This window comes from Rhinoderma darwinii, chromosome 2, assembly GCF_050947455.1.
Source record: "Rhinoderma darwinii isolate aRhiDar2 chromosome 2, aRhiDar2.hap1, whole genome shotgun sequence".
NCBI classification, from domain to species: domain Eukaryota; kingdom Metazoa; phylum Chordata; class Amphibia; order Anura; family Rhinodermatidae; genus Rhinoderma; species Rhinoderma darwinii.
In genome coordinates this window covers 97,685,143-97,703,818 of record NC_134688.1, presented here as the reverse complement: position 1 = coordinate 97,703,818, position 18,676 = coordinate 97,685,143, and the positions used below count along the sequence as shown (strand labels likewise).

Sequence of the window (18,676 nt, the reverse complement as noted above, 5' to 3'; positions counted from 1 at the left end):
GGAGGGACCCGCATCTATCAGACATTTATGGCATATTCTGTGGATATGCCATACATTTCTGAAATGGGAATAATCCTTTTATCTGGTCAAAGATACAGAAGCTTTTTTCAGTGACATGGAATTGTTACTTACCAAAGCTCTAGACATTGCTATTTGCTTTTCAGCCTTTGTGGCCCCTTTTCCTTTCCAGACATATATTTTGGTCCCACCCTGATCCAAGATGTAACAGTCCTGAAAAAGGAGTTTGGAAATGCTTAAAATTCACTAATATTGTCTTAGTATCATAACGTGTTCATTAAAAAATTAATTTTCCATCCCAATCCATAGCTTCTGTAAGTTATGTACTATATATATATATATATATATATATATATATATATATATATTACTGTACTGAATGGGAAGGCTCTTTCTGGTGTGGGGCTGGAGAAGTGTGCTCTGACCAATCAGTCGACATCTGCCAAGCGCACCTCCCTCTCCCCTCTCACAGCATTCAGTCTCAAACGTAGGCTGAGTGGCTGCATCTGCACCCCCTTCTTCCGCTCCCCTCCATCTCCTTTCCACCTTGTCTTCAGTTACTGAATACATACTATTTAGTGACTGAATAGGTTTCTGAACATTTACACGGAAACTGCAAGCAGGGAAATGTTGAACAGATGCAACTTTCCCCTTATAAGATATATAACAAAGTTTTGTGCATTCATATGTACTACTGACTTATGCCCAAAATGTATAACATCACTCTAGGTACACCTTAAAGTGGTTGCCCAGGATTTAAAAGAAAAAAAAAACATGACTGCTTTCAAAACAGTTCAATGAACTTCAATGGATCTGAGCTGCAATTTCAGAAACAACCCGTGGGCAAGTGTGATGCTGTTTCTGGAAGAAAGGTTTTTCTAATCTTAGACAAGCCCTTTAAATAACTTTTACCATAAATTCATGCATGACGTGACATTTCTGGAGATGCAGTATGAAACATCCTTCTTGATTCTGTCATTACCTGGTGATTCAGCATTTCTTGAACTAATGGACGTGTTGCCACTTCTTTCACCTCCATTTGTCCACCAGCATCTGAAACACTAGCATGAAGACACAAGTGTAAATTGGACTTGTGTCTTTTCATTCTTGTCTGTATCACACACGAGTTAGCAATTACTTATATAGGCACATTAGTTTTTTCTATAGCAATTACTTATATAGACTCAAAACATGGATAAAATAGTTTGCTTTCATGTCACGAGTTGTACTACAGCCCATCCCGTAAATTATATTCAGTAGATATGATGACTTTCGATTTGAGTCAAGTAAAGCACAAAATTGTAACGGAGATTATAATACAATTGTAAATCTGAGTTTTGCAGGTTCTAGTATTGGGGGAACTACAATTTTTCAAGATTTTCACACAGAACAAAAATGAAAAAAACAAAAACGTCTAATAAGTAGCGGTGCCACAATTTCTTGACGTGAGGGGACACAGGAGACCGGAGTATGTCCACACCTAGGCATATTACTATTTTGTAAGGGTGTAGATACAGTTTTAGAATATTATTGTAGTTTATAACATAAAATTTGTTGTAAAGAAATGATGAAATAAATATTGTTTATGTTCTTATAAATGGTGTAACATACAGTATGACACTTACTGGTATAACATAATGTTAGCTTTTTGTGTTTGGTCAGCAACTTCATCAGTGCTCCCTGGACCAATTTTTTGAGTCCTCTCTCCCAGAGTGTTTAGAAGAAGTTTCATTAACTCTGGCGATGCTTGTTCATTATCTCCTTCAATGACGCCAATCTCCATCCTACCTCCTCTTTCCCGGTCACGTATGTCTTTGGCTAATAACATCCCCTTATGACAATACATATAAATAATTATTAGTATCCCTTTACTGAATGTTCTTTATATTATTACCAGATTCTCTCAGAATGTTTGATCGGATATGAGTATGTTATTCCGCAAAGCAATCATTTATTGGGTGTTAGCAGTACCTTTGAGATTCATATGTTAAATGCTGAAGGTGGTTTTGTCTTTCCTATATTGTTATCACAGATTTGGGTGTATGGGTTTGGAGCGGACTACTTTACTACAGTAGTGGAGTTAAATGTCATTTGCCTATTTTTTTTCATGTTTTCTGTGCTTTCAGTCCTCATAATGATAATATCCTATGCCCCCTCGATCATAAAGTTTGGTATGACATGATGTTAGCTTTTTGTGTTTGGTCAGCAACGTCTGGAGAGCTCCTTGTGCAATTTTTTTTAGATTCTCTCTCCACGTGCAGTCAAGAAGTTTCAATAACTAATGCTTTCTTGAGAAGCCTAAGCAGTTTTGGAGTATGGGGGGTAAACTAGTGTATGGTATTATTGGGTGTCCATAAAAACTCTATGCACAAGCCTACCATAGCCTACACTAAAGTAGAAGATTGAACTTGATGAAAACATGTCTTTCTTCCTTCTATATAACCATAATGTCAAATACCTTAATTCTCTCTGCTTTGTTGCTGTCGGATCCGTTCCATTGAATGATAACTTTGCCGAGGTCAAATAAGAATACATCTCCAAGGTTAAAACTGCTCCAGCTCAGCTCCACCTATGTATAAAGAAGATTTCATGATGTTATAGATGTAGAGAGCACATGTTGCAGGTCAAGCAGAAACATTGCAGTTTATTCATTACTTGCATTTGACAATATGTTGATATACTTTGATACAAACATCTAGGCAGAACACAATGAGGTACAATAAGTTCTATAATGGTCAACAGTGGCGTAACTTGAAACTCCAGGGCCCCAATGAAAAATCTGTAATAGGGACCCCAACTATCACACATAATTTATAGTACCTGTCTCTTCTTTTTGGGCCCCCCATATTTGCCGGCAACCTCTGCATCCCCTATAGTTACTCCCCTGTTGGTCAATTAAAAAGAATTGTGCACCCAAATATATGAGTTTGCTGATGATGATACTGGTAAGACTGGTAATCTTCGTGACAGTGCGGTGGAAGCCCAGCAGTATATGACCATTTTACTGTCCCTTATACCTTGGTAATATCCAAGCAATACTTTGGTGTTATTTTAGCTTTCTGTATCGCACTTCTATGTTCTGGATATTTACCTCCGAAGCAGTCACATTTTTTTTCCCTTTAACATGAAGCAGTCTCTTTACATCATATGTGTTGGTGTCCACATGTTTCATCCCCGACGCTACTCCTCCTTTCTTATAACTGAAGAAGATGCAAAGGAAAAGTACATGTAAAAGAAACTTCCATCTATGGTTAGTTCCATATTTGCAATAACCCGTTTACAATAAGAAACTTGGCTAAAATATTTTGGATGACTTTGGATGGTTTGCCTTTCAAGCTGAATTTTTGAAAACCGCAGCAGCCAGATGTTATATTTGTGTAAACTTCTGGCCCAGCTGATTTTAATTTAGGAATGACCTCATAAGTGTTCCTGCTCCTGCTTGTACTCTCAGTCGGCCACTGGGGGCGCATGGCAAGGTGAGCTCATTACATCTGTTCACATGTTGTGGTGCTGTGTGGTGGTGTCTGTTTCTGTAGAGCTGCACTTGTGGGGGGACGTGGCCCAGAGCCAAGGAGGCTTGGCACGGTCTGAAGGCATGGGTGCTTTTGGGCCCCTGGGTTGCTCCCTCTGCAGGAGCGGTGCTGCGGTGGCGGTAGCCGCCATGCGGTCCTGCAACCGCTAGAGTAGGGACCCACTTTTAGAGGTCGCCGTGAAGTGGCAAGTGGGCTTGCATACAATTTGATCAAAATGTTACAAAGAACCTCTCGTTCATATTTAAATATTTTGCCTAGCCGCATTGATCTTAGTATACAGTGGATGTGCGGTCCATGTCTTTTCTCTCCCCTGAGATGTTATATTTGAGTAAATGAGATTTACTAAAGTCTTATTCACACTGTGCACTTTAAAACCATATAGTTTAAGGGTTTTACAGTCCACAGCAAGATCTATTTGTTGTGATTTTTCTGCAATTTTTCCACATAGACTTTAATAGGACGAAACTGCAGCATTAAAAACAGCACGTATAAACCATGATCATGGTTTTTACATGTGATACCGCTGTTGTGTTCTCATATTAAAGAAATTCTAGAACTGTAAAACAACATGTACTATACACATCAACGAGAAAGAACTGCAGCACATAAAAACCTAAAAAAATAATATCCCAGTTTATATATCCGGTACAACGACCCTGGATTTCCATAAAGCCCAATGCAAGAACATTTCCTAACATTTTCTTTAACAAAATACACATATTCCACTGTGTCAAAACTCAAATATTCAGATCCTTTCAATGGGCAATAACAACAGATTAAGGACCTGTTCACACAGCGTTTTTTGACACGGAAACCGCATCGGAAAACGCGCCAAAATACGGCCAAATATGCCTCCCATTGATTTCAATTGGAGGCGAGGCGTTTTATTCCCGTGAGCGGTAAAACCAACTTGCGGGAAAAAGAAGTGACATGCCCTATCTTCAGGCGTTTACGTCTGTGATCTCCCATTGACATGAATGGCAAGTAGAGAAAGCGTTTTTCACCGCATTTTTGCCCGCCGCGCTCAATAGCCATGGCCAAAAACGCAGCGAAAAATTCCACGAACAACGCGGCAAACAGCGTGCAGGCAGATCAAAATCTGCCTCAAAATTCCAGATGGACTTTTGAGGCAGAATTTTCAGCCTGCAAAAAACTCAGTGTGAACAGGGCCCAAGGGAACAATAATAAATTAAAATATTTATGTACAAGATATTAAGTAACCAAAAGAATATTTGTTTTGTGAAGTGATGATGTATCGATATTGTCCATGGCTCTTGCAACAGACTGAGGCGCCATGTGGAGTTTTACCAGAAACAGCGCCATTCTTGTCTATGGGCTGTGTCTGATATTGCAGTTCAGCCCCATTCAAGTGAATAGGGTGGAACTGCAGCTGAGAGCAGAGCCAGACACGGCACATGTAGGAGAATGGCTCTGTGTCCAGTAAAAGTCAAAGGGGCTGTGGTTCTCGTAGCGGTGGGTCCTTCATTCTCGTGATCAGTGGAGGTCCTGGCAGTTGGACCCGCATTGATTACAAAATAATGGCATATCCTAGTGATATCGTTGTCTGAAAATACAGAAAACACTTTAATTGTTTTACAAAAGCAATAAAGTGAGACTGTTTACTAGAGAGCGCGTTTTAAAACAATATGATTTAATAAATAGTTAATTTTGAATCTAAAAAATACCAACAAAATGCTAACCCTGCCTATCATTTCCATAGGACTTTACTGAGATTAGGCCAGTACATCAGTGTTGGTTCTGCCAATACTCACATGATTCCCTGCTTAAAGTATCCCTTGAATGAATCTGACTCATGTCCTTGAACCTCTCGATGCTGGACTGGGCTTCCGCCCAAAAAGTCATCCAGCTGAATCGTATATATTGCTGCTGAGCCCTGCTCATCTTGACTTGAGTCCTGGCCGATCCAGTAGTGGATATCATACAACAAGGAACTGCCAGATTTTCTCGTCTGGGGATTTAAAGATGAACAATCAATGATAGTTTCCAATTGTGGCTTAGAAAGTCCCATTATTCTTTATTCATCAATAATTTTTAAAGTTAGTAGACAGGACGTCGGAGTATAAAAAAAGCTCAGAGTATTCTGTTTCAGCCTTGCATTTACTGGATTCTGTGCCCTGGGTAAAAGCTTTGCTGGCAACATCTTCTGTTTGCTTACCTTGAGGCTCGCCAGTTGTTCATACTGACATCCTATTCGTTTTCTGTTTACATATTGATTATATTGTTTTTACTTCCCTTAGCTGCTCAGCATATTGTGTAATGTTTTTCTGATGAAGACACAAGCTAAGTTTTATAGACCGAATGTCCTTTATTACTGAGACACTTACGGAGAGGAGGAGGTAACAGTCTCCTTCATAAAAGTTTCCTTGGGCTTTCTGTGGCACCAGCATGAGATCCATTTTCTAAAGAAATAGAGAAGGAAATCAACAATAAATGAAATAAAATCAAGGTCTCAGTATCGATTAGTCACATTCTGATGATCGGCGGGGGCCCAGGGGTTGGACTCTTTACATCATACAATGATTGCCTATTCTAAGGCTATACCATCAATGTGTTTTTACCAGAAAACCCCATGTAAGTGTTTCTTTTACATATTTGTAAATAAAGCTAAAATCAAGAACTAGATTGTGTTACATTTGATTCCTTATCGCTGATATCTGGGGGCACAGCAAGATCTTTCCGAATGCTTGTCCATACTGGCTACCCAAGATGTAGAATACCATCTGCCAGCTTATGGATTGAATGTATATAGGCAAACAAATGACAGCCCTATAGCCACTGTCACAGAGATCTGCGCTAAAGCATTAGTTCTAAAGTGGAGATGATGTCTGAAACTTATTTTTTAGCCACTATTTCATGGGTGATGCTTACCTGTGATGTATTTTCTTCAATGCTGGCTGCTTTTTATGTCAAATTTTTTAAGAGCACAGCTATATGTGGTGCTGCATAATAAGCTTTAGATAGTCTGGAACATACCATCTGTATCATCAGTGGCAGGGGTGTAACTAGGAAACACTGGACCCCATAGCAAATTTTGGACTAGCGGCTGCTACTGGCGCCATAGGGCATGGGGGACCCGTAGCAACTGCTGTGGCTGCTACAACGGTAGTTACGCCACTGATCAGTGGCTCAGTCTGATGTACTGTCCTGCCATTATGTTTCCACACTGCAGCTCTGTGTCCCGAGATTGGCTGCTCTACATAAGGTTCTGTACACACACTGCGTTTGTAGTGTATGATGGAGGTATACATAGGCATACAGTCACATGCATCACCTATAGGTTTCCATTATAAAATAAAATGTATACATTTATTTTGTAAATGCCTCTAAATAAAAAAAGCACAGTAGATTACACTTTCCTATACAGTTAAAAAAAGGTACAACGACTTAAACCTGACTGGTGGGTGCCAAAAGAATACTCTTTTGGCATCTGACAGGTGTTTGGATTCACTTGGTTAATGCATTGGTTGCTTTCCCGATGTTACGAGCAGCAGGTTTATTCCTGCACACTTGTCATTTCCCAGCTATTAAGCCACAGGTGGGGCAGTTGCTAAGACAATCGTTGTACAGCTGATTCATCAGTGCAGGTCAGGTGACCACACTGATGTGAGACACTGTGGCTGGTTTAAAAAGAGTGACCTGATTAGTTTGCCTCTTCTTAATAATCTGGCTTTTTCCAGCTCTGTCTTGTAGTTCCTTAGTCCTTGTTTGCTTCAGTGTTTGTTCTTGTTTAGTTGTTAATTATTGGATATGTTAGTGATGTTTTCATTGCTTCTGGTTCCTACTGTTATCCCGGAGCTGTGTTGGGGATAGTGTCTGCAGATTAAGGACTCCATTAGGGATAGTGTTTGGAATAATGAGGGTTAGTGGTGTGGTGTTGGGGTCAGTGCTTAGGGACAGATCCATTGATAGATATAGGGAGAGCTAGATAGGCTTAGCTTGTTATCATCACCCATCATCCATTTAGTTTTCATCATCTGACTGTTATCATCACCCATCATCCATGGTTACCATCACCCGACTATTATCACCCATTATTTGCCTGACATCATCTTGTTACTATTCCATGTATTCCTGTTGCCTGTAAGTATTGTGGTACGTTCTACAGAATTCCCTTCCCTTCGACTGTTCGGCCCCACTGTATTTCCGGGGATTGCTATAGGTGCAATAGGTGAGGACTTGCTCTGCCGTCTTGTGTTCAGTCGGCGTTGTTACACCCGGCACATACACCAAACATAGGGTGGAACGCAATGTAAACACAGGCCCAGCACAAGCTTGCCAGGATCTATGTTGATATGATTCCCCTTATAGCAAGGATAGAATAACTATAAACTATAAGAAAGTAAATCACCAGTGAGAAAAAGAAGATTATTAGGTAAAGTCTGTACATATACTGAGACATAGTAGGATGGGAGCCTGGAATTCTACTTAAAATAAAGTTTGCAAGTAGAGTGAGTGCACTGCTTTCTCCCTGCAAAATATCTTGCTTTTTCCACTCCTGATGAAGCAGGGATCACCTACGAAACGTTGAGCTCCTGTTTTTATTTATTTTATTTATTGTTTTATTCATGTATTTTACCAGTCCTTTGACTAAAACTTTTGAAATGGAAAAAAATAAAAAGTAACTTTTTGACTCAATACCGAGGCCTGGTCTGTTAAGTTTTCACGAACTTACTGATCTATACGATCACTTCACCAGCACGACCTGTGATACAACAGGGCTACTGGAGGACTATTTACAGACCACAGACGGGGAGGACGATCCCAGGTCCAACAACTGAGAATCACATCTTGCCCCATGTGAGTACAGCATTTCTATACTGCAACTTTAAAACCTATATACTACATGGCGCTGGCTCCTATTGCTTAATACTTTTTAGATATACTGAGGAAATACCGAATTTTCCTTGCACCGCCAGCCTGTGATATAGGGAGAGCCCTTTCTACAAAAAAGAACCACACTACCGCACCCAGTAAGAGAGCGCGGAAATACGTTGGCACACCTTTACCAAACGATGATTGCTTTTTCTATGTCCCCTGAAGAGGTTCATACTTATGATGGGACAGATCATAGGATCCTTTTGCAATTTCTCTTTGGAATGATAATTCATTAAATTAAATATATATGGGAATGAGAATGGTTCTACAGGCAATAGACCAGTGATTCTTCACCTTACTAACATGGGGAAACCTGAACAATTTTTTTTATTCCTGGGAAACCCCTTCTCCCATTCCTTCCAGAACAAAAAGCTTGTTGTAGGGGCAGGCAAGTAATGTGCTGACTGTTTTGTTAATCATCTTCGAGCAGGCTAAAATCTGTTTGCTATCGCTCCTGCAATGAAGACAGGTCGGGTTGGGAAAATATTGCCATAGACAAACTGTTGATTGGCCCAAATTGTGACATAATATAAGTAGTTAAGGTTAGAAATTATTAGGGCTTGGATTAGGACTTTAACAGTATCAATAGTGAGGTAAGGACATAAAATGCTAAACCTACTAACATAGTATGATAAATTAATGTCCATAATGTAACTATGTAACTTATATAAATATATTAATGGCACATACAAAAAATATGGTGAAATCCTGTTCCATGTAAAACCCCCTCAAAAAACAAGGGGGCACTCCCTCCGTCTGGAGAAAAAAAGGTTGAACCTGCAGAGGCGACAAGCCTTCTTTACTGTGAGAACTGTGAATCTATGGAATAGTCTACTGCAGGAGCTGGCCACAGCAGGGACAGTAGATAGCTTTAAAAAAGGGTTAGATAATTTCCTAGAACAAAAAAGTATTAGCTCCTATGTATAGAAATTTTTCCTTCCCTTTTCCCGTCCCTTGGTTGAACTTGATGGACATGTGTCTTTTTTCAGCCGTACTAACTATGTAACTATGTAACTATGTAACTATATAATACATGTTATCTAGCATAAATGCAATGCAATATAATTGTCAACATATTCAAAGCAGTTGAGCTGCTTTTAATGTATGAGGCTTGCAGAGTGTTCCATGACATACTGTTTCTTAGCATCTAGACAGTCAGTAGCTCTGGTCTACTGTTTAAAAATAATAATCATGGGGGCGAATCCTAGCCGTGAACTTGAGTGTCTGCTTGATCCCTGTGCTCCTGCGATTTCTAGTGCTCGAATGCTCCTCACAGCAAGTCTAACCAACTGATTTTTTTTATCAGACACCTGTATTACCTGTGGTGTGCCTTTAGGCACCTTATCTTCCCGGGAGACGTGGATACCATAAAGCCAGGAGGCTTGGGAAACGTCATAAAGATCCCACCACGTGGCCGAAGCCTCCTGGCTGTGTTCACCGCACTCTTCCCACCAACTTTTGTATCTCACCCTTATGAGCCAGAGGCCTGCAACTTATAGACTGTCATAGCCGGTGCCAGACCTGCGCCTCTCATAGGTCAGATCCTCACACCTTTAAGCACGGGTGGGATCCGGCTCGTTCGCCCCGGTTCTCCCGAACCGGTTGTTAAAATGACAGCCGGTTCGCAGAACCGGTTGAAGCGGGAAGCCGGAACCGGTCCGGTCCCCTGCACTCAATTGTATCCATGTAATTGGAGGAGGACTGACGTCGCTGGAAGATGGCGCGGCAATGGGACAGGTAAGAAAATGTGTTTTTTTTCCTTCTACTGCGGGCACTATAGGGCAGGGACATACTAAAAAGAATGAAGAAAAAGAATGAACATTATTACTAATGGAAAGAAAATACAAAAAAGGGCATAATGAATTTATGACATGGCATTAACAGATTTTCTTTGTGTTTATTTCCTCATTAACTACAAATTCCATATAAACAGATGCCTTTGGAAATTCCTGTGCTTGATAGACCTGGAAAGAACAGGATCTATGTGTAGTTTATAAGGGAATGAACACATATTCCATAAAGACAGATGCGTAATTATTTTCCTGTGCTGTGGAATATGTGTTCATTCCACTATAAACTACACATATATCCTGTTCATTCCAGGTCTATCAAGCACAGGAAACATTTTTACACATCTGTTTCTATGGAATTTGTTTTTATTTTCTCATTAACTACAATGAAAATATGTCCATTCCATGTTTTCGAAACATAAAAAACTCATTATATATTTTTCTATATTTTCGCCCATTACTAATATTGAATATTGTTCATTCTTTTTCTTCATTCTTTTTAGTATATCCCTATAGGGCACTACATAGGGGACTATACAGTGAACGAGAACTACAGAAGACTATGTAGGGAATTAACTACAGGGGACTATATAGGGCCCCTTATCTACAGGGAACGCCACAGGGGCCCTATCTACAGGGTAACGCCACATAGGCCCCCCTGTGGTGTTCCCTGTAGATAAGGCCCTCTGTGGCATTTCCTGTAGATAGATCCCCTTGTGGCGTTCCCTGTAGATAGAGACCCCTGTGGCGTTCCCTGTAGATAGAGCCCCCTGTGCCCCTGTGGCGGTGCCTGTAGATAGGGCCCCATGTGGCGTTCCCTGTAGATAGAGCCCCATATACAGGGAATGCCACATGGGGCCCTATCTACAGGGACCAACATAGGGGCACAGGGGGCTCTATCTACAGGGAACGCCATAGGGGGCTCTATCTACAGGGAACGCTACAGGGGGACCTATCTACAGGGGGCACTATACAGGGAACGCTACAGGGGGCAGTATACAGGGAAAACTACAGTGAATGCCACAGGGCGCCCTGTCTGCAGGGAACGCTACAGGGGGCACTATCTACAGGGAATGCTACTACCTACAGAGGGCTCTATGGGGAGAACTACCTATAGAGGGCTCTACTGGGAGCACTATCTACACAGGGCTCTACTGGGAGCACTATCTACAGAGGGCTCTATGAGGGGCACTCTCTACAGGGGGTTCTATGAGAGGCACTATCTACAGGGGGCACTGTGTGTGGTGCATTACTTTACAGTGTTTGACACAATTAAATTCAGGGGCACAGTGTATCTTACTATTATATTCAGGGGCACAGTGTGTAGCGCTATTATATTCGGGGACACAGTGTATGATACGATTATATTTGGGGGCATAGAGTGTGGTACCATAAGAATTTGCTCTTCGTTTATAGGTGCAGAAATTTTGAAAAAGTGGGCTTCCGAAGACATCTGATTTACCCATTTACGCAGAAATGGGTCATGGCCAGGAGGCATAATAGAGTTCTGGATAAGATGGAAAAGTAAGGAGAACGACTAGAATCTGAGAAGTCGTCACTGGTGAGTCACTAAATGTAAATGTTTATTCTCCCTGTGACTGCTCAGTACTGTAGTCACTGTATGATCTGCAGCGAGATGATGTGTGTATCGTTCTTTTTTGTGAAACAGCAACTCCCAGCTTATCCTTGCCATCGTTCTGGCTATACTGGGAGCTGTAGTTTTATGCCGCACAAACTTATATGGCAGGGGTTTAACTAAATTTGCAAATTATCTCTGTACTGAGCTGTATTTGTACTGGTGCTGTATATATGTACCGAGCTTGGTTCTGGTGCTGTGTATATATATATATATATATATATGTACTGAGCTTTGGTCTGGAGTTATATTCATCATAACAACCAAGCTCAATACATATATACAGCACCAAAGAGAAGCTCAGAACATATATACAACATCAGAACTGTAACGTCTATGGCCACGGCCCGTCGATCGGTCGTTAACCCAGACGGCCGTGGCCATGGACAGCTTACCTGCCTGCAGCGTCGTCCCACAGTCAGGCGCCGGCACTCTCTTCCGGATCCCGAGTGTCTCCGGCGGGTACGCGCGCCCGCGCGTGCACGGCCTTAAAGGGCCAGTGCGCGCGTTTTTGCAAAAACCTGCAATCTTGCCCAGGATGCCCTGGGCTATAAAAAGGGCTCTGCCCTCTTGCCCTTTGTCAGAGCGTTGTTAGTTTTCCCGTTGTTCGTCTTGCTTATGGTCTCCCAGTGCCTTCCAGCCTCCCAGTGTACCTTGCTCCTGTATCCCGTATCCCGTATCCTGTTTCCGTGCTACCTAGTGCTATAGCCATGCTGTGCTACCTACCGTGCTGTGCTACAGTCTACGCTGCCCTGCTACGCCTCACTGAACGACTTCCCACCGCCTGGTTCTGGACGTGTCCGCCTCGCCACTGCCTACGATTGCCTCAGGTACTCTCGCTGAACCATTGAACTGTGTACTTTCTGGTTTGGCCAGCTGCCATCCCCGCTACGCGGTACGGCCCAGTGGGTCCACACCCCGCATCGCGACAAGAACTAAGCTCAATGCATATATACAGCACCAAAGAGAAGCTCAGAACATATATACAGCACCAGAACAAAGCTTAGTACATATATACAACATCAGAGCCAAGCTCAGTACATATATATAGCATCAGAACCAATCTCATACATATATACAACACCAGAACCAAACTCAGTACATATATCCAGCAATAGAACCAAACTCATACACATATACAACACCAGAACCAAACTCAGTACATATATACAACTGCAGAACAAAACTCAGTACATAAATACAACACCAGAACAAAGCTCAGTACTTATATACAGCATCAGAACCAAGCTCAGTACATATATACCCTCCAGAACCAAGCTCAGTACATAAATACAGCACCAGAACCAAGCTCAGTACATACATATCAGAACAACCAAGCTCAAAACATAAATAATACAATTCAAAAAGTTTCTCTCATATATTGTATAGATTCATTACCCACAGAGGGATCTATTTCCAGCATTTTTTTTCTTTTAATGTTGATGATTATGGGAACAGTTAATGTAAACCCAGAAAATTGGAATACTATATAAGCCCAATTTAAAAAATTCTTTTTAATACTGAAATGTCATCCTACTGAAAAGTATGTGCAGTATCTGCCCTCAATACTTGGTCGGGGCTCCGACTCTGCATGAATTACTGCATCAATGGCGTGGCATGGAGGCGAACAGCCTGTGGCACTGCTGAGGTGTTATCAATGCGGCGTGGCATGGGGGCAATCAGCCTGTGGCACTGCTGAGCTGTTATGGAAGCCCAGGTTGCTTCTTCACTGACTGTGGAAACTTCACAAAGTAAATTTTGCATTTCATTTGGAAATCTCGGTCCCAGTGTTTGGGGGAAGAGTGGAGAGGCGTCAAACCAAGTGTCTTGCAGTCCAGTGTGACGTTTCCACAGTCAGTGATGGATTGAGGTCCGTGTCATCTGCCGGTGTTGGTCCACTGTGTTATATCGTGTCCAAAGTCAGCGTAGCGTCTATCAGGACATTTCCCAGCACTTCATTCTTCCCTCTGCTGACGAGCTTTATGGAGATGCAGATTTAATTTTCCAGCAGGACATGGCACCTGCCCACACTGCCAAAAGTACCAATACCTGGTGTAATAACCGCAGTATCACTGTTCTTGATTGGCTGGCAAACTCACCTGACCTAAACCCCACAGAGAATCTAAAGGGTATTGTCAAGAGGAAGATGAGAGACACCAGACCCAACAATGCAGATGAGCTGAAGATCGCTATCATACAACCTGGGCTTCCATAACACCTCAGCAGTGCCACAGACTGATCACCCCCATGCCACACCATTGATTCAGTAATTCATGCAAAAGGAGCACCGACCAAGTATTGAGGGCAAATACTGGACATACTTTTTAGTAGGACAATATTTCGGTATTAAAAATCATTTTTGTGAAATTGGGCTTGTATAATATTTTAATTTTCTGAGTGACTTAAATGTTGGGTTTTCAGTAACTGTTCCCATAATCATCAACATTACAAGAAAAACAATGCTGGAAATAGATCCCCCTGTGTGTAATGAATCTATATAATATATGAGAGACACTTTTTGAATTGAATTACTGAAATCAATTATCTTTTAATGATATTCTAATTCATTGAGAAAGACTAGTATATATACTGAGCTTTGTTCTGGTATTGTATATATGTACTGAGCTTGGTTCTAGTGCTGTATATATACAGCACCATAACAAAGCTCAGAACATATATACAGCACCAGAACAAAGCTCGGTACATAAATACTACACCAGAACCAAGCTCAGTACATAAATACAGCACCGGAACAAAGCTCAGTACATAAATACAGCACCAGAACAAAGCTCAGTACATATATACAGCACCAGAACAAAGCTCAGTACACATATACAACACCATAACCAAGCTCTGAAATAAATACAGCACCAGAACCAAGCTCAATACATATATACAGCATAACAACCAAACTCAGTACATAAATACAACACCAGAACCAAGCTCAGCAAATATATACATCATAACAACCAATCGGACTACATATTTAACACCAGAACCAAGCTCAGTACATATATATATATATATATATATATATATATACATACACACAACACCATAACCAAGCTCAGTATATAAATTGTTTTGAGCTTTGTTCTAGTGTTGTATATTTGTACTGAGCTTTGTTCTGGTGCAGTATTTATGTACTGATCTTGGTTCTGGTGCTGTATTTATATGCGGAGCTTGGTTCTGGAGTTGTATATATGTACTGAGCTTGGTTCTTATGATGTATATAACTCCAGAACGAAGCTCCGTACATATATACAGAACTAGAAGCAAGCTATGTACATAAATACAGCACCAGAACCAAGCTCAGTACATATATACAGCATAAGCACAAATACAGCTTAATACAGAGATCATTTGCAATTTCAGTTTAACCCCTGCCACATAAGTTTGTATGGCATAAAACGACAGCTCCCAGTTTAGCCTGAATAATGATAATGAAATGCTGGGAGTTGCTGTTTCACATAAAAAGAACGATACACCCATCATCTCTCTGCAGATCATACAGTGACCCCTGTAGATGTAGTGCCCCCTGTAGATGCCCCCTGTAGACTCCCTTGTAGATTTAGTGCCCCCTATAGATAGGGCCCCCTATAGAGTCCCCTGTATATGTAATGCCCCTGTAGATTTAGTGCCCCCTGTAGATATGGGCCCCTAAAGAGTCCCCTGTAGATTTAGTGACCCCATGTAGATTTAGTGCCCCCTGTATATTTAGTGCCCCTTGTAGATGAGGCCCCCTATAGAGTCCCCTGTTGATTTAATACCCCCTGTAGAATTAGTGCCCCCTGTAGATAGCACCCCTTGTAGATATGGCCTCCTGTAGAGTCCCCTGTAGATTTAGTATCCCCTGTAGATCTGGCCCCCTACAGAGTCCCCAGTAGATTTAGTACCCCCTGTAGATATGGCACCCTATGGAGTCCCCTGTAGATTTAGTGCCCCCTGAAGATTTGGTGCCCCTTGTAGATATGGCCCCCTATAGAGTCCCCTGTAGATTTAGTACCCACTGTAGATTTAGGGCCACCTTGTAGATATAGCCCCCTATAGAGTTCCTGTAGATTTAGCATCCCCAATACTGCCCACTGTAAAAGAAAAAAAAAATTACATGCCTACCTGTCCCCGTTCCCGCGCTGTCCACCAGCAATGCCAGGCTTCATCCTGCAGAACGATGCAGCGGTGTGATGAGGTCATCGCGCCGACTGCATCATTGCTAAAGCGCTGAATGGCGAGGTGTCCTGTGCCTCGCCATGGCAGCGCTAGGCAAATCAATTGTATTTGCGTCCTAAGAACGCGGATACAATTGAGTGCAGGGGACCGGTTCCGGGCTCCAGCTTCATGCCGGCTGTAATTTTAGCAAGCGGTGCAAGAGAACCAGCTGTATCCCACCCCTGCATAGTAATATCAAGTTTTATTTGTTTCTCTGTACTTTGGGAAAACTCTGTCTCAGCTCAAACAAATTCCTAGAAGTAAAACATTGTTGCAGGCATCCAATCTCCTGCCTTGAAGATGCATTGTAGGCCTAAAAATACAAAGCCAAAGGAAGCCGATAAGCAGAGCACCCCATAAAAACTACTGGAAATAATCATTCCCATTCACTCCTTTGTGAAGTGACAACTCCTTTTTTCACAGTCCTACAACCATTGCCCAATTGTAATGTGTATATAAAGACTTTAAGTTCAATAAAAAATTTTATCAATCGGCACAATACTGATTTTGGGTGGACTGTACCATGTGAACTGGGTAGTAGTGAGTTGTATTCTTTGTAAGATATCATGCATTTTGATAAGGGTATTCTGACAACTTTTTATGTCGCCAAATATTTTCTTTAACCCCTTAGTGACCAGCCTATTTTAGGACTTATTAACTAAGCAATTTTTTAAGTTTTTCCATAGTTGCATTCAAAGAGCTACAACTTTTTTATTTTTGCGTCGACATAGCTGTATAAGGACTTTTTTTTGCGGGACAAGTTCTATTTTTTAATACCACCATTTTGGGGTACATATAATTTATTGATTAACTTTTATTAAATTTTTAGCAATTTTGCCACTCTTTTCTGCATTCTAAATTTACGCCGCTTATCGTGTGGTATAAATAACATAATAACTTTATTCAGTCGGACGTTATGATTGCGACGATACCAAATTTATATAGTTTTCTTATGTTTTACTACTTTTACACAGTAAAACCACTTTTTTTTCAAAATTATTTGTTTTTGTGTCGCCATAATTTGAGAGCCATAACTTGTTTTATTTTTCTACCGATACAGCCGTATGAGGGCTTTTTTTTGGGGAGGACGTTACGGACGCGGCAATTTCCAAATATGTGTAAATTTTTTACATTTTTTTAAATATATAATAAAGCATTATGTAAGGGGAAAAAAGTGGGTTTTTAATTTCTTTTTACTTGGGATTTTTATTTATTTATTATAAACTTTATTAAACTTTTTTTAGTCCCACTACGGGACTTCGCTATGCGATCATTTGATCGCTTTTATAATACACTGCAATACTTCTGTATTGCAGTGTATTATGCCTGTCAGTGTAAAACTAACAGGCATCTGTTAGGCCATGCATTGCCTAAAAGCATTAACTAGAGGCTGCCACAGAAACCATCGGTATCCCACGATCGCATAGTAGGTGTGCCGATGGGGTGAGAGAGAGAGCCCCCTCCCTCTAAAACCACTCAGATGCCGTGGTCACTATTGACCGCCGTGAAAAGGTGTATTGGCGGTCACTAACAGATCAAGCAACCGGGCCTGAAGTCTGACTGACCTGTGGGAATGCCATGTTAGCTTAGGGCTGCGCTTACAAACATAAAACATGATAATTTGCCTAAGATGGCACCCTTTCCTGAATTCAGAGGGCATAATTTTGGCAGGTATGATGTCACTCCTTGAAAAAAATCTACGTAAACATTTGAAAGCAATATGTTTCTTTTGAATAAATCAATGTTTTATTTTTTTTTAGTTTGAACAACTTATGAACTGGGTTTTATTTTATTTTTTTATTTACTTGCTGGATACATAGAAGTTGTATCTTGCGGTCAAAGCCGAATCTGTCAGGTCAGCGGGACTGACGGCTTGGGTGAGATCTGTTCCTGTGTGTCTCTGAGACGCAAGATGCAGCTATTATCGATCACATCTAAGTTTATTAACATAGATGTGATCGATAATAGCTGGATCCTGTGTAGATGTGATCGATAATATCTGGATCCTGCATGTCAGAGACACGCAGGACCATTGCTCACCAAAGACACGCAGGAAATGAACTTAGATGTGATCGATAATAGCTTGATCCTGCATGTCAGGGACACGGAGAACCATCGCTCACTGAAGCCGCCAGTCCCGCTGACGGATTCAGCTTTGACCACAAGATACAGCTTCTATGTATTCAGAATACAGAGAAGCTGTAGCTCAAAAAGTTTTTTGATTTTTTTTAAGAAAACCAAATTCAAAAGTTGTTCAAAATAAAATAAAACTGATTTATTTAAAAAAATAAAAAAATAAAAGTTGCCTTCAAAAGGTCTACATAACCTTTTAGTCCCATACTGTTGCTGCTCACACGTAATCTCTTGACGGCTGACAATAGAGGAAGAAGGATGGGATTGTACTTTGTGTTGTGCATGACTATAAGTCACCATTATAGGCTCTTATATGAGTATTTAGGAGTGAGGCTTATGTCTAAAAGGATGTGTCTCATGCTACGTATGTCATATGCATCCTTCACTTTTTCCAATCTCAATTAAGGAAGAGGGAGTCATTTCACTTTGCATCTCAGGCAGCTTAAAATGTCCTGCGGATG

General features: G+C 41.1%; 1 protein-coding gene across 1 annotated transcript in view; it reads right to left on the bottom strand.

The window, feature by feature from the left end:
• Nucleotides 1-18,676, bottom strand: part of AVIL (advillin) — a 72,325-nt gene that overhangs the window by 25,168 nt on the left and 28,481 nt on the right. Inside the window, exons 3-9 of the mRNA XM_075851953.1 lie at nt 5,897-5,971; nt 5,324-5,520; nt 3,110-3,218; nt 2,477-2,587; nt 1,644-1,849; nt 1,001-1,079; nt 133-231 (exon numbers count right to left, since the gene is read on the bottom strand). Of these exons, the coding sequence (XP_075708068.1) occupies nt 133-231; nt 1,001-1,079; nt 1,644-1,849; nt 2,477-2,587; nt 3,110-3,218; nt 5,324-5,520; nt 5,897-5,971 (876 nt within the window). The remainder of the gene's footprint in view (nt 1-132; nt 232-1,000; nt 1,080-1,643; nt 1,850-2,476; nt 2,588-3,109; nt 3,219-5,323; nt 5,521-5,896; nt 5,972-18,676) is intronic.